A 27,074-nucleotide genomic window follows, 5' to 3' on the forward strand; every position below is an offset into this window, starting at 1 on the left:
GAGTACCCGAGTACCTGTCATCAGCCCATCGGAGTACCCAAGTACCTATCACCAGCCCATCAGAGTACCTGAGTACCTGTCACCAGCCCATCAGAGTCCCTGAGTACCTGTCTCCAGCCCATCAGAGTACCAAAGTGCCTGTCTCCAGCCCATTAGAGTACCTGTCATCAGCCTATCAGAGTACCCGAGTACCTGTCTCCAGCCCATCAGTGTACCCGAGTACCTGTCTCTAACCCATCAGAGTACCCGAGTACCTGTCTCCAGCCCATCAGAGTACCCAAGTACTTGTCTCCAGCCCATCAGAGTCCCCGAGTACCTGTCTCCAGCCCATCAGAGTACCAAAGTGCCTGTCTCCAGCCCATTAGAGTACCTGTCATCAGCCTATCAGAGTACCGAGTACCTGTCTCCAGCCCATCAGAGTACCCGAGTACCTGTCACCAACCCATCAGAGTACCCGAGTACCTGTCATCAGCCCATCGGAGTACCCGAGTACCTATCACCAGCCCATCAGAGTACCCGAGTACCTGTCACCAGCCCATCAGAGTACCTGAGTACCTGTCATCAGCCCATCAGAGTACCCGAGTACCTGTCATCAGCCCATCAGAGTACCCGAGTACCTGTCACCAGCTCATCAGAGTACCCGAGTACCTGTCTCCAGCCCATCAGAGTAACCGAGTACCTGTCATCAGCCCATCAGAGTACCTGTCTCCAGCCCATCAGAGTACCCAAGTACCTGTCATCAGCCCATAAGAGTACCTGTCACCAGCTTATCAGATTACCTGAGTATCTGTCATCAGCCCATCAGAGTACCCGAGTACCTGTCTCCAGCCCATCAGAGTACCAAAGTACCTGTCTCCAGTCCATTAGAGTACCTGTCATCAGCCTATCAGAGTACCGAGTACCTGTCTCCAGCCCATTAGAGTACCTGTCATCAGCCTATCAGAGTACCAAGTACCTGTCTCCAGCCCATCAGAATACCCGCGTACCTTTCACCAGCCCATCAGAGTACCCGAGTACCTGTCACCAACTCATCAGAGTACCCGAGTACCTGTCATCAGCCCATCGGAGTACCCGAGTACCTATCACCAGCCCATCAGAGTACCCGAGTACCTGTCACCAGCCCATCAGAGTACCTGAGTACCTGTCATCAACCCATCGGAGTACCCGAGTACCTGTCACCAGCTCATCAGAGTACCCGAGTACCTGTCTCCAGCCCATCAGAGTACCCGAGTACCTGTCATCAGCCCATCAGAGTACCTGTCTCCAGCCCATCAGAGTACCCGAGTACCTGTCATCAGCCCATAAGAGTACCTGTCATCAGCCTATCAGAGTACTGAGTACCTGTCATCAGCCCATCAGAGTACGTGTCACCAGCTCATCAGAATACCTGAGTATCTGTCATCAGCCCATCAGAGTACCCGAGTACCTGTCATCAGCCCATAAGAGTACCTGTCACCAGCTTATCAGATTACCTGAGTATCTGTCATCAGCCCATCAGAGTACCCGAGTACCTGTCTCCAGCCCATCAGAGTACCAAAGTACCTGTCTCCAGCCCATTAAAGTACCTGTCATCAGCCTATCAGAGTACTGAGTACCTGTCATCAGCCCATCAGAGTACGTGTCACCAGCTCATCAGAATACCTGAGTATCTGTCATCAGCCCATCAGAGTACCCGAGTACCTGTCACCAGCCCATTAGAGTACCCGAGTACCTGTCTCCAGCCCATCAGAGTACCCAAGTACGTGTCTCCAGCCCATCAGAGTACCCGAGTACCTGTCTCCAGCCCATCAGAGTACCCAAGTACCTGTCTCCAGCCTATTAGAGTACCTGTCATCAGCCTATCAGAGTACCGAGTACCTGTCATCAGCCCATCAGGGTACCTGTCACCAGCTCATCAGAATACCTGAGTATCTGTCATCAGCCCTTCAGAGTACCCGAGTACCTGTCACCAGCCCATTAGAGTACCCGAGTACCGGTCTCCAGCCCATCAGAGTGTCCAAGTACTTGTCTCCAGCCCATCAGAGTACCGAGTACCTGTCTCCAGCCCATCAGAATACCCGTGCACCTGTCACCAGCCCATCAGAGTACCCGAGTACCTGTCACCAACCCATCAGAGTACCCGAGTACCTGTCATCAGCCCATCAGAGTACCCGAGTACCTATCACCAGCCCATCAGAGTACCCGAGAACCTGTCACCAGCCCATCAGAGTACCCGAGCACCTGTCACCAGATCATCAGAGTACCCGAGTACCTGTCATCAGCTCATCAGAGTACCCAAGTACCTGTCACCAGCCCATCAGAGTACTTGTCATCAGCCCATCAGAGTACCTGTCATCAGCCCATCAGAGTACCTGAGTATCTGTCACCAGCCCATCAGAGTACCCGAGTATCTGTCAACCGGCCCATCAGAGTACCTGAGTACCTGTCACCAGCCCATCAGAGTACCCGAGTACCTGTCTCTAGCTCATCAGAAGTACCCGAGTACCTGTCATCAGCCCATCAGAGTACCTATCACCAGCTCATCAGATTACCCCGAGTACCTCTCACCAGCTCATCAGAGTACCCTAGTGCCTGTCATCAGCCCATCAGAGTACCTGAGTACCTGTCACCAGCCCATCAGAGTACCCGAGTACCTGTCACCAGCCCATCAGAGTACCCGAGTACCTGTCACCAGCCAATCAGAGTACCTATCACCAGCTCATCAGATTACCCGAGTAATTGTCATCAGCCCATCAGAGTACCCGAGTACATGTCATCAGCCCATCGGAGTACCCGAGTACCTGTCATCAGCCCATAAGAGTACCTGTCACCAGCTCATCAGATTACCTGAGTATCTGTCATCAGCCCATCAGAGTACCCAAGTACCTGTCTCCAGCCCATCAGATTACCCGAGTACCTGTCTTCAGCCCATCAGAGTATCCGAGTACCTGTCATCAGCCTATCAGAGTACAGAGTACTTGTCTCCAGCCAATCAGAATACCGCATACCTGTCACCAGCCCATCAGAGTACCCGAGTACCTTTCACCAGCTCATCAGATTACCCGAGTAATTGTCATCAGCCCATCAGAGTACCCGAGTACATGTCATCAGCCCATCGGAGTACCCGAGTACTTGTCATCAGCCCATAAGAGTACCTGTCACCAGCTCATCAGATTACCTGAGTATCTGTCATCAGCCCATCAGAGTACCCGAGTACCTGTCTCCAGCCCATCGGATTACCCGAGTACCTGTCTCCAGCCCATCAGATTACCCGAGTACCTGTCTTCATCCCATCAGAGTACCCGAGTACCTGTCATCAGCCTATCAGAGTACAGAGTACTTGTCTCCAGCCAATCAGAATACCGCATACCTGTCACCAGCCCATTAGAGTACCCGAGTACCTGTCACCAGCCCATCAGAGTACCCGCGTACCTGTCACCAACCCATCAGAGTACCCAAGTACCTGTCATCAGCCCATCGGAGTACCCGAGTACCTTTCACCAGCCCATCAGAGTACCCGAGCACCTGTCACCAGCCCATCAGAGTACCCGAGTACCTGTCACCAGCCCATCAGAGTACCCGAGCACCTGTCACCAGCTCATCAGAGTACCTGAGTATCTGTCACCAGCCCATCAGAGTACCCGAGTATCTGTCACCAGCCCATCAGAGTACCTGAGTACCTGTCTCCAGCCCATCAGAATACCCGAGCACCTGTCTCCAGCCCATCAGAGTACCCGAGTACCTGTCATCAGCCCATCAGAGTACCTATCACCAGCTCATCAGATTACCCTGAGTACCTCTCACCAGCTCATCAGAGTACCCTAGTGCCTGTTATCAGCCCATCAGAGTACCTGAGTACCTGTCACCAGCCCATCAGAGTACCCGAGTACCTGTCACCAGCCCATCAGAGTACCCGAGTACCTGTCACCAGCCAATCAGAGTACCTATCACCAGCTCATCAGATTACCCGATTAATTGTCATCAGCCCATCAGAGTACCCGAGTACATGTCATCAGCCCATCGGAGTACCGATAACCTGTCTCCAGCCCATCAGATTACCCAAGTACCTGTCTCCAGCCCATCAGATTACCCGAGTACCTGTCTTCAGCCCATCAGAGTACCCGAGTACCTGTCATCAGCCTATCAGAGTACAGAGCACTTGTCTACAGCCAATCAGAATACCGCATACCTGTCACCAGCCCATCAGAGTACCCGAGTACCTATCACCAGCTCATCAGATTACCCGAGTAATTGTCATCAGCCCATCAGAGTACCCGAGTACCTATCACCAGCTCATCAGAGTACCCGAGTACATGTCATCAGCCCATCGGAGTACCTGAGTACCTGTCATCAGCCCATAAGAGTACCTGTCACCAGCTCATCAGATTACCTGAGTATCTGTCATCAGCCCATCAGAGTACCCGAGTACCTGTCTCCAGCCAATCAGATTACCCGAGTACCTGTCTCCAGCCCATCAGATTACCCGAGTACCTGTCTTCAGCCCATCAGAGTACCCGAGTACCTGTCATCAGCCTATCAGAGTACAGAGTACTTGTCTCCAGCCAATCAGAATACTGCATACCTGTCACCAGCCCATCAGATGACCCGAGTACCTGTCACCAGCCCATCAGAGTACCTGCGTACCTGTCACCAGCCCATCAGAGTACCCAAGTACCTGTCACCAACCCATCAGAGTACCCGAGTACCTGTCATCAGCCCATCGGAGTACCCGAGTACCTATCACCAGCCCATCAGAGTACTCGAGCACTTGTTACCAGCCCATCAGAGTACCCGAGTACCTGTCACCAGCCCATCAGAGTACCCGAGCACCTGTCACCAGCTCATCAGAGTACCCGAGTACCTGTCACCAGCTCATCAGAGTACCTGAGTATCTGTCACCAGCCCATCAGAGTACCCAAATATCTGTCACCAGCCCATCAGAGTACCTGAGTACCTGTCTCCAGCCCATCAGAATACCCGAGTACCTGTCTCCAGCCCATCAGAGTACCCGAGTACCTGTCATCAGCCCATCAGAGTACATATAACCAGCTTATCAGATTACCCCGAGTACCTCTCACCAGCTCATCAGAGTACCCTAGTGCCTGTCATCAGCCCATCAGAGTACGTGAGTACCTACCATCAGCCCATCAGAATACCCGAGTACCTGTCACCAGATCATCAGAGTACCCGAGTACCTGTCACCAGCTCATCAGAGTACCCGATTACCTGTCACCAGCCAATCAGAGTACCTATCACCAGCTCATCAGATTACCCGAGTAATTGTCATCAGCCCATCGGAGTACCCAAGTACCTGTCATCAGCCCATAAGAGTACCTGTCACCAGCTCCTTAGATTACCTGAGTATCTGTCATCAGCCCATCAGAGTACCCGAGTACCTGTCTCCAGCCCATCAGATTACCGGAGTACCTGTCTCCAGCCCATCAGATTACCTGGGTATCTGTCTTAAGCACATCAGAGTACCCGAGTACCTGTCACCAGCCCATCAGAGTACCCGAGCACCTGTCAACAGCTCATCAGAGTACCCGAGTACCTGTCACCAGCTCATCAGAGTACCTGAGTATCTGTCACCAGCCCATCAGAGTACCCAAATATCTGTCACCAGCCCATCAGAGTACCTGAGTACCTGTCTCCAGCCCATCAGAATACCCGAGTACCTGTCTCCAGCCCATCAGAGTACCCGAGTACCTGTCATCAGCCCATCAGAGTACCTATCACCAGCTCATCAGATCACCCCGAGTACCTCTCACCAGCTCATCAGAGTACCCTAGTGCCTGTCATCAGCCCATCAGAGTACGTGAGTACCTACCATCAGCCCATCAGAGTACCCGAGTACCTGTCACCAGCCCATCAGAGTACCCGAGTACCTGTCACCAGCCAATCAGAGTACCTATCACCAGCTCATCAGAGTACCCGAGTACCTGTCACCAGCCCATCAGAGTACCCGAGTACCTGTCTCTAGCCCATCAGAAGTACCCGAGTACCTGTCATCAGCCCATCAGAGTACCTGTCACCAGCTCATAAGATTACCTGAGTATCTGTTATCAGCCCATCAGAGTACCCGAGTTCCTGTCAGCAGCCCATTCGAGTACCCGAGTACCTGTCACCAGCCCATCAGAGTACCCGAGTACCTGTCTTTAGCCCATCAGAAGTACCCGAGTACCTGTCATCAGCCCATCAGAGTACCTGTCACCAGCTCATAAGATTACCTGAGTATCTGTTATCAGCCCATCAGAGTACCCGAGTTCCTGTCAGCAGCCCATTAGAGTACCTGAGTACCTGTCTCCAGCCCATCAGAGTACCCGTCACCAGCCCATCAGAGTACCCGAGTACCTGTCTCCAGCCCATCAGAATACCCGAGTACCTGTCTCCAGCCCATCAAAGTACCCGAGTACCTGTCATCAGCCCATCAGAGTACCTATCACCAGCTCATCAGATTACCCTGAGTACCTCTCACCAGCTCATCAGAGTACCCTAGTGCCTGTTATCAGCCCATCAGAGTACCTGAGTACCTGTCACCAGCCCATCAGAGTACCCGAGTACCTGTCACCAGCCCATCAGAGTACCCGAGTACCTGTCACCAGCCAATCAGAGTACCTATCACCAGCTCATCAGATTACCCGAGTAATTGTCATCAGCCCATCAGAGTACCCGAGTACATGTCATCAGCCCATCGGAGTACCGAGTACCTGTCTCCAGCCCATCAGATTACCCGAGTACCTGTCTCCAGCCCATCAGAATACCGCATACCTGTCACCAGCCCATCAGAGTACCCGAGTACCTATCACCAGCTCATCAGATTACCCGAGTAATTGTCATCAGCCCATCAGAGTACCCGAGTACCTATCACCAGCTCATCAGAGTACCCGAGTACATGTCATCAGCCCATCGGAGTACCCGCGTACCTGTCATCAGCCCATAAGAGTACCTGTCACCAGCTCATCAGATTACCTGAGTATCTGTCATCAGCCCATCAGAGTACCCGAGTACCTGTCTCCAGCCCATCAGATTACCCGAGTACCTGTCTCCAGCCCATCAGATTACCCGAGTACCTGTCTTCAGCCCATCAGAGTACCCAAGTACCTGTCATCAGCCTATCAGAGTACAGAGTACTTGTCTCCAGCCAATCAGAATACTGCATACCTGTCACCAGCCCATCAGATGACCCGAGTACCTGTCACCAGCCCATCAGAGTACCCGCGTACCTGTCACCAGCCCATCAGAGTACCCGAGTACCTGTCACCAACCCATCAGAGTACCCGAGTACCTGTCATCAGCCCATCGGAGTACCCGAGTACCTATCACCAGCCCATCAGAGTACCCGAGCACCTGTTACCAGCCCATCAGAGTACCCGAGTACCTGTCACCAGCCCATCAGAGTACCCGAGCACCTGTCACCAGCTCATCAGAGTACCCGAGTACCTGTCACCAGCTCATCAGAGTACCTGAGTATCTGTCACCAGCCCATCAGAGTACCCAAATATCTGTCACCAGCCCATCAGAATACCCAAGTACCTGTCTCCAGCCCATCAGAGTACCCGAGTGCCTGTCATCAGCCCATCAGAGTACATATCACCAGCTCATCAGATTACCCCGAGTACCTCTCACCAGCTCATCAGAGTACCCTAGTGCCTGTCATCAGCCCATCAGAGTACGTGAGTACCTACCATCAGCCCATCAGAGTACCCGAGTACCTGTCACCAGATCATCAGAGTACCCGAGTACCTGTCACCAGCCCATCAGAGTACCCGATTACCTGTCACCAGCCAATCAGAGTACCTATCACCAGCTCATCAGATTACCCGAGTAATTGTCATCAGCCCATCGGAGTACCCAAGTACCTGTCATCAGCCCATAAGAGTACCTGTCACCAGCTCATCAGATTACCTGAGTATCTGTCATCAGCCCATCAGAGTACCCGAGTACCTGTCTCCAGCCCATCAGATTACCGGAGTACCTGTCTCCAGCCCATCAGATTACCCGGGTATCTGTCTTCAGCCCATCAGAGTACCCGAGTACCTGTCACCAGCCCATCAGAGTACCCGAGCACCTGTCACCAGCTCATCAGAGTACCCGAGTACCTGTCACCAGCTCATCAGAGTACCTGAGTATCTGTCACCAGCCCATCAGAGTACCCAAATATCTGTCACCAGCCCATCAGAGTACCTGAGTACCTGTCTCCAGCCCATCAGAATACCCGAGTACCTGTCTCCAGCCCATCAGAGTACCCGAGTACCTGTCATCAGCCCATCAGAGTACCTATCACCAGCTCATCAGATCACCCCGAGTACCTCTCACCAGCTCATCAGAGTACCCTAGTGCCTGTCATCAGCCCATCAGAGTACGTGAGTACCTACCATCAGCCCATCAGAGTACCCGAGTACCTGTCACCAGCCCATCTGAGTACCCGAGTACCTGTCACCAGCCCATCAGAGTACCCGAGTACCTGTCACCAGCCAATCAGAGTACCTATCACCAGCTCATCAGAGTACCCGAGTACCTGTCACCAGCCCATCAGAGTACCCGAGTACCTGTCTCTAGCCCATCAGAAGTACCCGAGTACCTGTCATCAGCCCATCAGAGTACCTGTCACCAGCTCATAAGATTACCTGAGTATCTGTTATCAGCCCATCAGAGTACCCGAGTTCCTGTCAGCAGCCCATTAGAGTACCTGAGTACCTGTCTCCAGCCCATCAGAGTACCCGTCACCAGCCCATCAGAGTACCCGAGTACCTGTCACCAGCCCATCAGAGTACCCGAGTATCTGTCACCAGCCCATCAGAGTACCCAAGTACCTGTCATCAGCCCATCAGAGTACCCGAGTACCTCTCTCCAGGCAATCTGATGACTCGAGTACCTATTTGCAGCTCATCATTGTACCCGCTTAGTAGAGGAGTCTTTTTCTTTGATAATTTCACTTTTTTCTCATTTCTCTTTTTCTTCTATTGCTGCTCTTGTCCTTTTTCTTCCCCCTCTGGAGCCATGTTTACTGTCTGAGCGCAGAGCGGCCTGACATCACGGTTCCCATGACTGGGCGTCCTGCCAATATCCAGTGATGATTATCCGCAATGTGCATGCATGGCTTGCTGTGATTGACTCTGGACCACGCTGCCTGGCAATGGAGATGCCTGGTCCCGCTGATTGTGTGGTTGAAGATAGGAAAAATGAACTTTGAAGGCACGTATAAAAGTAATATATTTTATTAGTCTACATTTAACAGATTCACAACAAAGTACAAACACAATAACATAATACAAGATAGGTAGGACTTGATGTGGTTCCCCTGGAGGGTATGATAGATAATACTTCCTGTGTGAGAAATACTCTGAATATGCCCACACATATGTATGTTCCTCTCAGGATGGATTCCACGTGTCCTTAACATAAAAAAATTCTGCTCTACATGTTTCGCCACCCGTCGCTTCTTCAGGAGATTGAATATTTCTCTTCAAATAAACATACTTTAATTACAGTACATACTACAGCAAAAAAAATGTATACATGTATATGCATCTATGTGGACATTTTCACTTATACAAGAAGTGTATTCAATGAAAACAACACTCACTTGCACCAGGAGCACCAAGACACAACACGCCCCTCAATGATCCTCCAGAGCCCCTAATATACAGAGAGCGACCGTAGATGAGCACATTTGTCAGGAGGTGGGGGCATACAAGGTAGCTAAAGGTATAAAATATATATACTGTATACGGAAAATTATCCAGAATGCATTTATTTAATATGGGTATTTGGCTGGATAACCCTTCCCATTACTTACGTAGCAATGTAGAGCTGATAAACGCCCACTAACACTATGGCAAGACAATATAGAGCTCATAGACCCCTATAGGGGAACACACAGGTTTTCCTATCGTCCTGAAGAAGCGACGATTCGGGTTGCGAAACATGTAGAGCAGAATTTTTACTTTCAATAAATTTTTATTGAATATTTAACATAGGAAAAACAGAGCAGTTGGTGATGACAGTCATACATGTTAACATATCGTCCATAACAAAGGGTCATACATGAGTGCGCCGGAACCATTAAAGTTATAACTGCCAAATATCTGCTTGCTTTACCATATCAATAAGTAACATCTATTTTCTGGGTATGGTAGTATTGGAAACATTTTCTGTGTTTAATTGGAGAGTTTAAAGGGGTTGTAAAGGTTCATTTTTAATTTTTTAAAAATAACAAACATATCATACTCAGGGGCCGACTGACCATTGAGCCACTCGGGCACTGCCCAAGGGCCCTGGGCCACTAGGGGGCCCCATCAGGGTTGCCAGCCTCAGTAAAACCAGGGACAGTATGTATAAATCTGTGGTTTTTTTTACATCTGTCTGTGTATACTGTGTGTACATGTATGTGTATACTGTGTGATTGTATACTGTGTGTGTGTGTATACTGTGTGATTGTATACTGTGTGTGTGTGTATACTGTGTGGCCCCATAATCTCTGATTGCCTGGGGGCCCCATAATCTGCTATTGCCCAGGGGCCCCATGAGTTATCAGTCCGCCCCTGATCATACTTACCTCCACTGTGCAGTTCATTTTGCACAGAGTGGCTCCGATCCTCCTGTTCTGGGGTCCCATGGCAGCTCTCTCGGCTCCTCCCCACAATAGCTAACCCCCTCAGGAAGCTCTCTCCCGAGGGGGTTACCTTGCGGGGGCGCTCCAGTCTCATACACTCTACGTCCATAGACACAGAGTGTATGTCTTGGTCCCGCCCCCCCGCGGCCGCGTCATTTGGATTTGATCGACAGCAGCACGAGCCAATGGCTGCGCTGCTATCAATCTATCCAATGAAGAGCCAAGAAGACCGGGCCGAGAAGAGCTGAGAAGCCAGCGCGTTCTGGACGCGGGACTTTCGAGGGCTCGGGTAAGTAAACCAGGGGGCTGGGGGGCCTGTAACTATCAGATGTTTTTTCATCTTAATGCATAGGATGCATTAAGGTGAAAAAAACGGAAGGTTTACAACCCACATTGTGAGAGGCGAAGCGCAAGGAAGTGTTATGGGCAGTTGGGTCAGCCATGGAGCAGAGCGAGAGAGGATGCCAGCGATGCCAGCTCTCCATAAGATGTCGGGATCTGTTGGCCATGGGAGGAACCCTGATATCAGCCGGAAATTCAGGAACTGGCGATGGTACGGGGCTATGCAGGTCACTGAAAAAAAGGAGCAGTTAGTAAGAAGGAAAGAGTAGAGAATCGAGATCCAGAAAAAAATGGAACATAAAAGAGCACACAGGGCAGGAGGGGGGGATCTACCACTCGTGTCCTAAGTCACTAAACAACCACCCTCCATAAGAGAGGGGGGAGCCCGACCAGGCAAAAAAAACCTCGGCAACCTAGGAAGGGGAGAGGCGCAGGAATACCGCTCAGGCCACAGCACCCCCAAATCAACAACATCAACTATAACATCTGCAACAACACCTGTAGAAAATAAACATCACTCACCTGCTCCAACATTGTAAATACATTTTGTGCGGGGGAATGTGGGGGGAAGGGGAGAGGGTAGGTAGGTGCTGGAAGGAAAAAAAAAAGGGGGGGGTGGAAAGTGGATGTCAGATTAGGGGAAGAGTCCCAGAAGCCTACTTTATCACCGCCTAATGACTCTGGAGCGTACAGGTGTAAACTATGCTATGATGTCCGAGGAGGGGGGTGTCACTGTTTTCCTTCATTTTGATTGGTGGTAGTTCATTTACAGTATATTCTGTTTGCACTGTATGCACTTTATCACATGCCTGATGAAGGGGTCCTGCGTGGCTCTGAAACGTTGCACCTATTCTGTTATAATATGATCTTTCTACAATAAAAGTTGTGGACTGCAACTCAAGATCCAGGGTGTGCTGGTGAACATTTGTATTTATATAGAGCGGAGATCTCAAAACTACGGCCCTCCAGCTGTTGCGGAACTACACACCCTGTGAGGCATTGTAAAAATTTGACATGACTAGGCATGATGGGAATTGTAGTTCCTGAACAACTGGAGGGCCATAATTTGGAGAACCCCCTGAGGAACCGATCGCCTCCATTTCCCTCCTGCAGCCGCTGGAAGCCTTCTCCTCCACTCCCTCACACCGCCATTCAGCGGGGGCTGCAGGAGGGAGATGGTGGCGATTGGTTCCTCTAAATGCCGCAGCCCCCCTATTCAAATGTGTGGACAAATATGATAGAGGAGCCGCATGGTCCCCCTCAAGCATGGGGCTGGGTCACAGCTGTGTCCCCTATAGTTATGCCTCTGCCCCAATCCCTCTCCTGTTATTCTACAAGCAATACATTACAAAAAGACTGTTTATTGGAGTCGGAGTGAATGGACTGTTACTTGGGTGACTGGTGGCCTCTGTACTGTATGGGAAAGAACCAGATATCATCAGTGGCTCCTGTGGGGGGAGCACTAAACATCTATAGGATATACAGTACATACACACACATAGCTCCCCACTGTCCCTGATTTCAAGGGACTGTCCCTGATTTGGAGCAATGTCCCTCTGTCCCTCTTTCCTCCTCATTTGTCCCTCATTTTGGTCTGATCTTTATAGTTGTATATAAAATGCACTTTTTATCTTTCAAAAAGTGTTTCCCAGTGCTAAACCTTTTATCAAAATTCAAATTGCTGCATTTGTCAATTTTAAAAGCCAATATAAAGGAATAGTAGTGGTAAAAAAAGCCCTTGTGGATTTAGTTAACCTTTTTTTTTTTGTTATTTCTCCTTTAAGAGGGTGTGGAAGGGGGCGTGTCCTATGCCTACATACGTTTGGTAGTAGGTGTCCCTCATTCTCATCTCAAAATGTTGAGAGGAATACACACACAGCACAAGGTCATGTTCACGCCACGAGACGTTTCTCGGGGGTGCAGTTCCTCTGATCTCCACAAGATGGTGATCTTTCTTCTACCCAGACAGGAAGTCTCTATGGAAGACAGGAAGTGATGTCAGGTACAGGCAGGAAGCTCCTTGAGATATGAGGTAGAGGTGACGTGGCTGAAATCAGCAGCAGAGGAGGTAATAAGATCTTATTTTCTATTTTTTAACCCCCGTGATGTCCGTCCTCTTCCTCCATAGTCACTGTGACATCTTTTATCTCCAGCAGATGATGATACACACATATATATTATTATTATACAGGATTTATATTGTGCCAACAGTTTGCACAACACGAGGGCAGACAGTACAGTCACAATATAATATAATACAGGAGGAATCAGAGGACCCTGATCCGGAGAGATTACAATCTAAGAGGGAGGGTCAAATGATGGAGAAAATAAAAGTCCAGTTGTTAGGTGGGGGCAGGAAAGGCTCCTTTGAAGAGAAATGTTTTCAGGGATTGTCTAAAAGTTGAGAGAGTAGGAGATAGTCAGACACATTAGGATAGGGAGTTCCAGAGAATGGGAGAGGCTCGGGAGAAGTCCTGGAGGCGAGCATGGGAGGTGGTGACGAGGGAGCTAGAGAACAGGAGGTCTTCGGTGGAATGAACGAAGAGAATGATTTGGTTGGTATTTTGAGACTAGGTTAGTGATGCAGCTGGGGGCCGAGTTGTGGATGACTTTGTAAGGCTGGCCATACATTATACAATTTTCTTGTTCAATTTTCTTTAGATTTACCTTCATGTAGTGCAAGGACCTGCCTGATTGCATACAAATTGAAAGTGTATAGGCTTGACCTCATATTATATGGTTTTGGTAAATTGAACACGAAAATTGTACAATGTATGGCCAGCCTTAGTTGTTGGTATTTTGAATTTAACTCAATAGGTGAGTGGAGACCAGTGGAGGGATTTTAAGAGAGGGATGGAGGCCAGTGGAGGGATTGGTCGAGAGGGGTGGAGGACACTAAATGGAGGCCAGTGGAGGGGTTGGCAGAGAGGGGTGGAGGACACTGAATGGAGGCCAGTGGAGGGATTGGCAGAGAGGGGTGGAGGACACTGAATAGAGGCCAGTGGAGGGATTGGCAGAGATGGGTGGAGGATACTGAATGGAAGCCAGTGGAGGGATTGGCAGAGAGGGGTGGAGGACAACAATTAGAGACCAGTGGAGAGATTGGCAGAGAGGGGTGGTGGACACTGAATGGAAGCAAGTAGAGGGATTAGCAGAGCGGAGTGGTGGACACTGAATGGAATCCAGTGGAGGTATTGAAAGAGAGGAGTAGCAGATGCTGAGTGGTTGGTAAGGTGGATGAATCTGGCAGCAGCATTCATGATGGACTGAAGCGGGAGGAGCATATGTAAAGGCAAGCCAATGAGGGGGGAGTTGCAGTAGTGGAGGCGAGAGATGACCAGGGAGCAAACTAGGAGCTTTATAGTGTCATTGGTTAGGAAGGGGCATATTTTGGAGATGTTGCGGAGGTTGATGTGGCAATCTTTGGACAGTGATTGGATGTGGGGCCTGAAAGGATAGTTCAGAGTCCAGGATTACACCTAGTACCGTAGCATGTGGGGATGAGTAGATAATTGAGAAGTTGATTTTGACAGAGAAGTCAGGGGAAGGGGCACGTGGGGGAGGAAATATTATGAGCTCAGGTTTTGGATAGATTGAGTTTAAAGAAGTGGTGTGACATCCAGGCTGATGTGTTTGTTAGTAAATTAGTGATGCGTGAAGAGACTGATGGAGTGAGCTGAGGGGTAGAGAGAGAGAGAGATTTGGGTGTCATCAGTGCAGAAATGTTATTGGAAGCCATGAAGGCAATAAGCTGACCCAGGGAGGAGGTGTAGATTGAGAGTAGGAGAGGAGGAAGTAAAGTTGCGATGCTGAAGGTGCGGTGGGATAGGTAGGATGAGAACTAGTGAAGAGTACAGTCACAGAGACCAAAGGATTGGGGTTTTTTGAGTAGGAAGGGATGGTCTACTGTGTCACAGGCAGCAGAGAGGTCCAGAAGAAGGAGTACAGAATAGTGTCCATTGGATTTAGCCATTAGCAGATGATTTGTGAGAGTTTAAGGTGAGCAGTTTCTGTGGATGGTTGAGGGTGAAATTCAGGTTTAAGGGAATCAAGAAGGTTATTTTCAGTGAGATGGTCGCTCAATTGGTTGTAGACTAGACGTTCAGGAAGTTTGGAGGAAAAGGGGAGTAAGGAGATGGGGCGTAGGTTGGTAAGATTGGTGGGGTCCAATAAAGGCTTTTTAAGCATGGGGGTGACTAGTGCATGTTTTAGAGAGTATTTGCGAGGGTCCAGGGGGAAGGTGGCTATTGAAAAACGTTTTGCAACCCTGTCTGTAGTAGCAGGGTTGAAAAAGGGAAGAGTTGATTGTGCCTGTGAATGTGGAGTGATAAGTGGGGGGGGGGGGTATCTGTACAGCTGAGATCTCATCACAAATTGTATCAATCTTATTTTTGAAGTGATTGGTGATCTCCTGGGCAGTGGATGAGTTAGTGGATGGAGGTAGTGGAGGACGAAGTAGCGTTGAAGGTAGAGAAGAGTTGATGGGGACGGGATAATAAGTTGGTAATAAGAGTGATAAAATTGGTCTGCTTGGCAGTGAGGAGACAGGAATTGTACTTTTGGAGGGCAGATTTATATTGGTTGAAGTCTTTCTAAGACTTAGTCCTATGCCTCAGGCTCTCAAGAGCGCAGCCTTGTTTTTTTAAACTTCTGGTGTCATCTGTTTGCCAAAGTTTTAGGCGTACTGGCCTGACTCTGTGTGTAGTGAGGGGGGCCAGTGTCCAGGGCGGGGAAAAGGGATCTATTGTAGACAGAAGTGGTTAGGTTGGGGCAGGTGAGATTTTATCATAGAGGTTGGACTTGATGGACTTGTGTCTTTTTTCAACCTCACCTACTATGTAACTATGTAACTATAGGTTGTCAGGGTCAGTAGCAGAGAAGAGAAGGGTTAAGGTGGGTTAGGTGGCGAAGGTTTCCACAGGTAACTGTTAGGCGGTTGGAGGAAGAGGAGGTGGAAGACTGGGAGAGAGTGAAAATAATAAGGTGGTAATCAGAGAGAGGAAAAGGATTGTTGGAGAGGTTGCACGGCATGCATAGGTAGGAGAATACAAGGCCGAGGGTGTTGCCATCAGAGTAAGTAGAATCATGTATCTATTGCTTAAGGTCAAAGGAGGAGGTTAGACTGAGAAGTTTGGAAGTAGCAGGATTAAAAGGGATGTTAAAGTCACAGAGAAAGATTGTGGGGATTTCAGAAGAGAGAAAGTAGGACAGCCAAGCAGAGAAGCCACCAAGGAAGGTTGATACGGGTCCAGGAGGCGGATAGATCAAAGCACTTCTAAAAGAAACTGGAGAAAATAGATAAATACAATGTGCCTCAAATAAGGAGAGTGATAGAGAGGGAGGTGGGTGAAGTACTTGAAAGATGCAATGTGGGGCTAGAAGGATTCCCACTCTACCTCTCTTACATCCACTGGGTCTGAGGGAGTGAGTCCAGAGAAGGCCATCATGGTAAAGGGAAGCAGGAGAAGAAGTGTCAGATTCATAAAGCCAGGTTTCAGTAACAGCAAGTAGTTAGTGATAAAGAGGTCATGGACAGAAGTGAGTTTGTTAAAGACAGAGAAGGCGTTCCAAAAGGCACAAGAGAAGAGGAGGCTGGTTTTGGGAAGAAGAGGAATAGAAGCTAAATTGTATGGATTGCAGCTGTTGCCAGAAGGCATGGGGTGATGGGACACAGTTAAACGATGGAGGCCCAGGGTTTGGGGTATAATCTCCAGAGGTTAGGAGAAGCAGAAGGGTGAGGGAGGTAATATGGGGTTGTGATTTATATAAAGGGACATGCCTCAGCGTCTTGGAGTTTCTTTTTTGGACGTGGGTTTAGAATTAGCAGGAGTTGGTGAGTGCAGTATTAGGGAGAGGACAGAAGTGAAGGTGATATATACAAGATGTGGGGTGGAGAAGAGGGGTGAGGGAAAGAGAGTTTAGGGAGAGAGGATGCAACTGTCAGAAGGATTGGTAGAAAGCACATGTTATAGAGAGGAAGGAGAGCTGAATGGGGAAACCAATTCACCTGCAGTCTGTATGGTGTTTTTCAAAGTAGTTTGCTGTGCATTCTCGCTTTGTTCAATCACTGAAGTGCAGAGCTGAAGGACGCCCACTAAAATAAGGAACCCACCTATAGAAAGACATGTGCCTCCCAGATATATAATGTGGAAATGTAGATGAACCCCTTCAGAGTCAGAACATTCCCCCCACTTACAGGGCTGAAACATTTCCTTCATTTTGAAAGGCCTTCAAAGAGGGTATCCAAACTGCAGAGCAGGGCAGACAGAGAGCTGCGAGCTTCAGACTGTAGGCTTGGCTGGCTGAAATCAGGTTTGGTCTCCACCCAGAGACTGACCACATCAACCACCTTGCAGGTGGGACAGACAGACATAATACATCACAGCCAAAACCAGGATGCTAGAATGAAGAGCAGGAACCATAAAACTGACAGAGCCAGAAAATGCAGTTAAAAATCACACCTTTGATGTAATAGCAAAAAGAACACAGAACAGGAGCGTAGTCAAAAACAGAAGCCAGGGTATGGAGGCCAGAGTGGTAATCAGACGAGCAGAAATCAGTGTTGTCAGAAGCCAAAAATCCGGATCAGAAATCAGAAGAGATGTCAGCCAGGCCAAGTCATAACAGGAACACAGCGGAGATACACTGGAGATGTTGACCAGGCGAAGGCACAGAGAGAGTAAGCAAGGAAGTTTAAATAGCAAAAAGGTGCTGGCCGTAGGCTGGACTAATGAGGCAGGTAATGGTAACCAGGTGAGTGGCTGGGAATTAACTGACAGCTGAGCAGCCTCTGTGCACTGAGACGAGAGCTGCTAGTAATAGCAAAAGTCCAGCCCTGACAACAACAAACTCCTGACAAACGGATTATACTACTTTTATTAGTAGCGGGGGATGGGGCGGTTTATTTAGGGGGCATTAGAATATGTATCCTGTTATTTTATAAGATTCAAATAAGAAAAAGAGGGAAAAATGTCATTTGTAGTAAATATCCAGAATTTTTTTTTCTCCATAATGATCCGAGTCTCAGATCTTCATCCTAAAATGTGATCAGTAAAGTCTCCGGAGTACACGGAGATCACAGGAATATGATGTGTCCTGGCAAAGCCCAAAGATAAAGATCATCTTTCAAAGTAAAATCAAAGGATAGAGAGGAAAGAATACATACAATGGGTAGGATTTTTGAGGATATGAGGTTGTCACTGAGGTGAGCTAAGAAACACAAAATACATTTAAAATATCATTTTATTATACAAGCATCAGTAAAAACACCATAAAAAGACTTTTTTTAGCATCCTGCAAGTGCACCGCTCCAGTGTGAAAGCACTCGGGCTTTCACACTGGAGTGAGAGGAGAGGCGCTTTACAGGCGCTATTTTTAGCACTATAGCGCCTGTAAAGCGCCTCAGCGTGAAAGCAGACTCAATAAGAAACGTTCATCTTTCAGTTTAGGAGAGGTGGGACGCACCCGGTAGAAATAATTCTGTGTGTGCAGAAACCTCACAGAGTGCACCCCCCCCCCCCCCCCACAGCTCCTCCTCCCAACATCCCTCCAATTAGAGTCAGAGAATCATATGACATCACACTGACCTCACAGCTCCTCCTCCCAACATCCCTCCAATCAGAGTCAGAGAATCCTATGACATCACACTGAGCTCACAGCGCCTCCTCTTAATACCTCTCTATCCAACTCTTTTTTCTGATGCTCTTAGGATGTGGGCTGGCCCCTGGCCTCCTCACTTTCAAAGTAGGGCTGTTGAACCTGCATTGTATGTAATATCAGAAACCTCAGCATGAAGTGGGGTTTAAATAAAGAGAGACCTGACAAGTGAGGTGAGGAGGATTCTGGGAATGTCATTTGATTTTACTATTTGTGTTCAAATCTAGAGTTTTCCTCCTGTGAAGTCTGGAGATCATATGACCATCACATTGCCTCCACCTCCCTCCCTGATAGAAGAGAGAAATAAAAAGAAGATTCTAGAAGTCACCAGAGAGATCATCGAGCTGCTGACAGGAGAGGTGAGCTGTGCTCGGAAGGACATCATGATGGACAATCAGCCGCCCCTCACATCACCGGGTAAGAGGAGACTTTATTGTAAAGGAGAGAGCAGTACGGAGGGTCCACCTAGATCCCCCATCATCTGATAAACACATAGAAACAATGTATTCAGTCAGTGTGTGTGTTTCCTACAGATGGATCCAGTAATGGGAACCCACCAGAGAGATGTCCCCGTCCTCTGTACTCCCGGGATTCCACACAGGAAGGTCACATCATCCCCCACCATCATCAGGTAGATGAACAATTATTAGTAGTTATGATTTATCTACAAGTATGTTTGTTACAATGAATGTTTTAATATATATTCAGAGTGAAAACCTTGGGGATGATAATATTGATGTTAAAGAAGAGTATAAAGAGGAGGATGAGGAGTATGGAGTGATGGAGGAGTTTTCTGAGGAACACAAGGATATGATGGAGCCACCTAATACCAGGAACCCACCAGAGAAATGTCCCCGTCCTCTGTATTCCCGGGATTCCACACAGGAAGGTCACACCATCCCTCACCATCATCAGGTAGATGATTGACAATTATTAGTAGGTATGATTTATCTACAAGCATGTTTGTTACAATGAATGTTTTATTATATATTCAGGGTGGAAACCTGGGGGATGATAATATTGATGTTAAAGAAGAATATAAAGAGGAGAATGAGGAGTATGGAGTGATGGAGGAGTTTTCCGAGGAACACATGGAGCCACCTAATACCAAGAACCCACCAGAGAGATGTCCCCGTCCTCTGTATTCCCGGGATTCCACACAGGAAGATCACACCATCCCTCACTGTTACAAGGTTGGTGGATCGGAGCATCTAGAACATAGACTATAGGAGAGGATTTTTTTTTTAATGTGATTTCACAATAATGAAGCTTATATCTTACAGATGATATTCTCTCTCATTTTCTTGGTTTAGAGTGGAGATCCAGTCGATATAGAATTTGAAGTTAAAGGCGAAGAAGAGGAGAGGTTTGTGAGGAATGATCAGAAGTCTATGGAGGAGGATGGAATAACGGGGACATTTATAGAGGAGGACACTCCTACAGAGATCAGCACAGGTGGGTCATTAATTCTAAATACATTCCTCCACCCATATGGGTCACTGGTCCAGAGTAGGGCGGGGACTGGGTGATATCAGCCTGTAATCCCCTGGTCACTTTCCTGAGCTGTGTTCCCCGTCCTGTATTCCTGTATTTCTCTCGGATAATCTTCCTTCTCTGTGCTGTAGACACAATTTATGTATCTAGACTGGATTTATGGAGATTCTGGGGTTCAGCTGGCAGCAAAATCTTCACCATAGGTGTTGCTCGACCTAGGCACCTGGGGTATGTACCTTGAGTCTTCTGCCCCATGCTCGGGTCCAGCAAGATCTCAGACAGAACAATTCTCCCGGGGTTACTTGCTCTGTTATTTGCTGGCTGTGCCGGGTGGAGGGATATGTCTGTATAGTCTCCGATCCAAGTCACTGAGTGCAGTCTCAGGAGATGGGAGGCAGCGATGTGGGACCTCTGCAACTTGTCTCCAGTAAACAGTTCAGCTTCCACTGATTACTTAATACCAATATTATGAGTCCTCCTGACCATTACACTATATACAGTAATTATATATTGCATGTTAAATACATCCTGACCCCTGCACTATATACTCTATGTTGTAAATTACATACTGCTAACCCCTGCACTGTATACTCTATGATGTACATTACATACTCCTGACCCCTGCACTGTATACTTTATGTTGTACGTTACATACTCCCGTAGGCATGTGCAGGGGGTGTGCCTGGGCACACCCTAATACCTACGTGTGATGTCGATTCCCCCTACTACCTGGGCTTCCCCATGTTGGCTCCCCACCTCGAAATGCTGCTGGCTTCCCTCCTCTCCACCCAGTTTCTGTGGGGGATGTTTCAGGATAGAGAGTTGGGAAGGGGGTAGTAAGTATGTAATTTACCGGCACCTTCCTCTCCTAAATGAACACACTCACTGTGCTTACTATGCTTCAGTTTGTGAATGAACAGGAAGATGCTCGGCACAGAGCACTTCCCATTCATTCACTGTGGTGTGCAGCTGAGGCTGCAGAGAAAGACGTGTGTTTTAAGTTTGAGGTGCACATCTATGCATACTCCTGACCCCTGCACTATATACTCTGGTACATTACATACTCCTGACCCCTGCACTATATACTCTATGTTGTACATTACATACTCCTGACTCCTGCACTATATACTCTGGTACATTACATACTCCTGACCCCTGCACTATATACTCTGGTACATTACAAACTCCTGACCCCTGCACTATATACTCTATGTTGTACATTACATACTCCTGACTCCTGCACTATATACTCTGGTACATTACATACTCCTGACCCCTGCACTATATACTCTTTATTGTACATTACATACTCCTGCACTATATACTCTGTGTTGTACATTACGTACCCCTGATCCCTGCACTATATACTCTGTGTTGTACATTAAATACCCCTGACCCCTGCACTATTTACTCTCTGTTATACATTACATACTCCTGACTTCTGCACTATATACTCTATGTTGTACATTACATACACCTGACCCCTGCAATATATATTCTATGTTGTACATTACATACACCTGACCCCTGCAATATATAGTCTATGTTGTACTTTATATACTCCTGAGCCCTGCACTATAAACTCTATTCGAGGGAGGAGTCAGTAGCCCAATGATGGTGGTCTTCAGGATCAGTCCAGTCTTCATCTTGGTTGTTCTCCCCCCATCCTCACTCTCTGACCTCTGGTGGGACTCAGCCCCGCTGTTATTCATGACTAAATCATGGACTAAATAAGGAAGTTCAGGACTTCTTGTGTTGGGAAGATGGCAATGAGTGATAGAGGGGGTGGGGACACTCGTCCTATAATCCCCTCATCACTGTCACTCCTTCTTCTAGGTTTAATCACCCCCGCCTCTCCTCACCACAATCACGGGCCGCCGGCGAACATCGAGTTCCCGGGACACGCGGGCACACACCCGCAGCGTGCGGCGAGCGCGTATGCGCCCAATAGGCGTCAAATTCAAAGGGACTTACAGGTACGCCCATTTGCCTGCCTGTGCCATTCTGCCGACGTACATCTGTGAGCGGAGGTCGGCAAGCGGTTAAAGAAAAAATTCAAGTCCTCTAATATACCATGGTCATATAAGAGTGATTCGTCCGACCTTCAGGAGCTTTCCTTGTCCGGTACATCCTTTAAATCCAAGCTGACCATAACCGTGGCATGATCCGAGAGGGTGATTGACCTTTAATAGCCCTTCTAGAAGCTGATGATCTAAAAAAAAAAAAAACATAATCAATTCTCGAATAAGAGGAATGCACCTGAGAATAAAATGTAGAGTCGTTTCCCCCCCCCCCCCCCAGAATGTAAACTTCTCCAGGCCTCCACAAGTTGCTGCTGATGCAATTTTTGTTTGATTGCCTTGAGATATTTTCCCTCTGAGCGCAGAGAGAGAGAGGTTGGGTATCCAGTGTTGGATTGAGTACACAAGTCTCCTGCCATAATCACTTCCCCTTTTTTCTAACTTATTCATTACCTTTCTCAAAAAGAGACAAGGATGGATGTTAGGACAGTAAATGTTGACCAATGTGTATTCATTATTGAACAAGGAGCCCTTCATAAATAGGTACCTTCTTTCGGGAATCAGACCCCATTGCTTTTAGAGTAGATGGTGTGTTCCTATCAAAGCCTATTGCTACTCCTTTAGATCTCATTAGGGGAGTATCCATGGAACCAGACTGGAAATTTTTTTAGACTTCAATCCAACCCTAGATGACCATTGAAAACAATATTTGATGACCAACTTTTCAATTCCTGCAGTATTTAATACCTTTTTACTGGGGCTATTTAGACCTCTAACATTGTAAGTAACTATCTTCAAGGGCACCCACCATCTCTCAAATGGGTGGAACATAAGCGAACAAAAAACCTTTAATCATGAGAGGAAGATATAATTCTTCCAGTTTTCTGGGGATGATCCATGCAACTAACAACACGAGAATCGACAGGACATGACAACACAACACGACACCATCTAATCTACCCCAGACTTCCTCATATAAATCCCCCCATCCCCCTTCCCGACCAACCCCCTTCATTGAATTTCAATGATATGGCCTACCCGACTGTCGCCCAAGTTGTAGGCGCCCAGCCAGGCAGGGCATCCCTGGGGGGTTTTAGTTTTTTAAGATCTTAACAAATTAATGGGGAAGGGGCAACTACATGGCAAATGAGGTTCAATGTAGAAAAATGTAATATAATGCATTTGGGTGGAAAAAATATGAATGCAATCTATAGACTGGGGGGAGAACCTCTGGGGGAATCTAAGATGGAAAAGGACCTGGGGGTCCTAGTAGATGATAGGCTCAGCAATGACATGCAATGCCAAGCTGCTGCTAACAAAGCAAACAGAATATTGGCATTAAAAAGGGGATCAGCTCCAGAGATAAAACGATAATTCTCCCGCTCTACAAGACTCTGGTCCGGCCGCACCTGGAGTATGCTGTCCAGTTCTGGGCACCATTCCTCAGGAAGGATGTGCTGGAAATGGAGCGAGTACAAAGAAGGGCAACAAAGCTAATAAAGGGTCTGGAGGATCTTAGTTATGAGGAAAGGTTGTGAGCACTGAACTTATTCTCTCTGGAGAAGAGACGCTTGAGAGGAGATATGATTTCAATATACAAATACTGTACTGGTGACCCCACAATAGCAGGAAAACTTTTCCAGGTAAGGGAATTTAATAAGACACGCGGCCATTCACTAAAATTAGAAGAGAAACGGTTTAACCTTAAACTACGTAGAGGGTTCTTTACTGTAAGAGCAGCAAGGATGTGGAATTCCCTTCCGCAGGCGGTGGTCTCAGCGGGGGGCATTGATAGTTTCAAGAAACTATTAGATAAGTACCTGAACTACCGCAACATAAAGGGATATACAATGCAATACTGACATATAATCACACACATAGGTTGGACTTGATGGTGTCTTTTTTGACCTCACCTACTATGTAACTGTCACTAATATAAAAGACAGTTCTCATTGTTTCCTCACTCTCTGACCTCTGGTGGGGCTCAGCCCCGCTGTTATTCATGACTAAATCATGGACTAAATAAGGAAGTGCAGGACTTCTTGTGTTGGGAAGATGGCAATGAGTGATAGAGGGGGTGGGGACACTCGTCCTATAATCCCCTCATCACTGTCACTCCTATAAAAGACAGTTCTCGTTGTTTCCTCACTCTCTGACTAAGGTCCATGAATAAAGAAATGAACTGGTAGGAGATCAGAGGACCCATTTACTAGTTACCTTGAGGGGGGAATTGTAAGATCCTCAGAGACAAAGATGCCTGATGTGGGCGGAGTCCTGGTTTAGGGGAACCAATCTGCTCATGTCTAGTAATAATCTTTTTATTTCTATTTTAGTAGCTGGACGGGAGATGAGGAAAACCTCAGAGGATTGTCTCACTTTGTCTCCAGACTGTAAAGTAGAAGATGAGGACATCACACAGTATAGTCCAGGAGAAAACCCGACTACCTCAAATGTCCATCCGGCACCACACAGTGTAGATGGACCATCGTATTCCTCTTATCCTGAGGAACCTCAGACTGTGCGGGACGGTGCCGGACCATCGTATTCCTCTTATCCTGAGGAACCTCAGACTGTGAGGGATGGTGCCATCCATCCAAAACATAAGAGGTTTTCCTGTACTGAGTGCGGAAAGTGTTTCCATTATAAATACAAACTTAATAGGCATATAAGATCCCACACAGGAGAGAAGCCGTATTCCTGTCCTGAATGCGTGAAATGTTTTTCAGATAAGTCCAGTCTTTACAGACACCAGACAGTGCACATGGAGGAGAACCCGTTTTCCTGTTCTGAGTGCGGGAAATGTTTTTTAGATAAGTCCAGTCTTTCCACACATCAGAGATTGCACACAGGGGAGAAGCCATATTCCTGCCCTGAGTGCGGGAAATGTTTTTTACGGAGGTCCACTCTTTCCACGCATCAGAGATGTCACACGGGTGAGAAGCCATATTCCTGTCCTGAGTGCGGGAAATGTTTTTCACAGACGTCCACTCTTTCCAAACATCAGAGACTACACACGGGGGAGAAGCCGTATTCCTGTCCTGAGTGTGGGAAATGTTTTTCAATGAAGGCCAATCTTTCCTATCATCAGAGATTGCACACGGGAGAGAAGCCGTATTCCTGTCTTGAGTGTGGGAAATGTTTTTCAGAGAAGTCCAGTCTTTCCTATCATCAGAGATTGCACACGGGGGAGAGGCCGTATTCCTGTCCTGAGTGCGGGAAATGTTTTTTACAGAAGTCTGCTCTTTCCATACATCAGAGATTGCACACGGGGGAGAAGCCGTATTCCTGTCCTGAGTGCAGGAAATGTTTTTCATTGAAGTCCATTCTTTCCAAACATCAGAGATTGCACACGGGGGAGAAGCCATATTCCTGTCCTGAGTGTGGGAAATCTTTTTCATTGAAGTCCACCTTTTACAAACATCAAAGATCTCACACGGGGGAGAAGCCGTATTCCTGTACTGAGTGCGGTAAATGTTTTTCATTGAAGTCCATTCTTTCCAAACATCAGAGATCTCACACGGGGGAGAAGCCGTATTCCTGTCCTGAGTGTGGGAAATCTTTTTCAGTAAAGTCCACCTTTGACAAACATCAGAGATCTCACACGGGGGAGAAGCCATATTCCTGTCCTGAGTGCGGGAAATGTTTTTCACAGAAATCCCATCTTTACACACATCAGAGATTGCACACAGGGGAGAAGCCGTATTCCTGTCTTGAGTGCGGGAAATGTTTTTCAGAGAAGGCCACCCTTTACAAACATCAGAGATCTCACACGGGGGAGAAGCCGTATTCCTGTCCTGAGTGCGGGAAATGTTTTTCACGGAAGTCCCATCTTTTCCATCATCAGAAATTGCACACAGGGGAGAAGCCATATTCCTGTCCTGAGTGCGGGAAATGTTTTACAGTGAAGTCCGGTCTTACTACACATCAGAGATCTCACACAGGGGAGAAGCCGTATTCCTGTCCTGAGTGCGGGGATTGTTTTACACTGAAGTGCAATCTTCAAAGACATCAGAAATTGCACACGGGGGAGAAGCCGTATTCCTGTCCTGAGTGCGGGAAATGTTTTTCACAGAAGTCCCATCTTTCCCATCATCAGAAATTGCACACGGGGGAGAAGCCGTATTCCTGTCCTGAGTGCGGGAAATGTTTTTCACAGAAGTCCCATCTTTCCCATCATCAGAAATTGCACACGGGGGAGAAGCCGTATTCCTGTCCTGAGTGCGGGAAATGTTTTTCACAGAAGTCCCATCTTTCCCATCATCAGAAATTGCACACGGGGGAGAAGCCGTATTCCTGTCCTGAGTGTGGAAAATGTTTTTCACAGAAGTGCCATCTTTCCAATCATCAGAAATTGCACATGGGGGAGAAGCTGTATTCCTGTCCTGAGTGTGGGAAAGGTTTTTCACAAAAGTCCAGTCTTTCCCATCATCAGAAATTGCACACGGGGGAAAAGCCATATTCCTGTCCTGAGTGCGGGAAATGTTTTTTACAGAAGTCCAATCTTACTGCACATCAGAGATCTCACACGGGGGAGAAGCCGTATGCCTGTCCTGAGTGTGGGAAATGTTTTTCACAGAAGTCAAATCTTTCCCTTCATCAGAAATTGCACACGGGGGAGAAGCCGTATTCCTGTCCTGAGTGCGGAAAATGTTTTTCAGAGAAGTCTGCTCTTTCCACACATCAGAGATTGCACACAGGGGAGAAACCATATTGCTGTTTTGAGTGCGGGAAATGTTTTTCAGACAGGTCCTCTCATAAAAGACATCAGAGATTTCACTTGGGTCAGAAGCCTCATTCCTGTCCTGAGTGCGGGAAATGTTTTTCACAGAAGTACCATCTTTCCAAACATCAGAGATTGCACTCAAAAGAGAAGCCATATTCCTGTCCCGAGTGAAGGAATTGTTCCTCACTGAAGTCCTTTCTTCCTGTACATCAGGGGTCCCACACAACCCTCGAGGTGTATTCGT

At 47.8% G+C, this 27,074-nt stretch overlaps 1 protein-coding gene across 1 annotated transcript in view; it reads left to right on the top strand.

The window, feature by feature from the left end:
- The window catches only part of LOC141106844 (uncharacterized), a 209,570-nt gene that overhangs the window by 55,293 nt on the left and 127,203 nt on the right, over nt 1-27,074 (top strand). Inside the window, 4 exon segments of the mRNA XM_073597772.1 lie at nt 17,163-17,292; nt 19,588-19,656; nt 19,906-19,962; nt 24,359-26,998. Of these exon segments, the coding sequence (XP_073453873.1) occupies nt 17,163-17,292; nt 19,588-19,656; nt 19,906-19,962; nt 24,359-26,998 (2,896 nt within the window).

The sequence above is a fragment of the Aquarana catesbeiana genome, linkage group LG08 (genome assembly GCF_042186555.1).
Source record: "Aquarana catesbeiana isolate 2022-GZ linkage group LG08, ASM4218655v1, whole genome shotgun sequence".
NCBI classification, from domain to species: domain Eukaryota; kingdom Metazoa; phylum Chordata; class Amphibia; order Anura; family Ranidae; genus Aquarana; species Aquarana catesbeiana.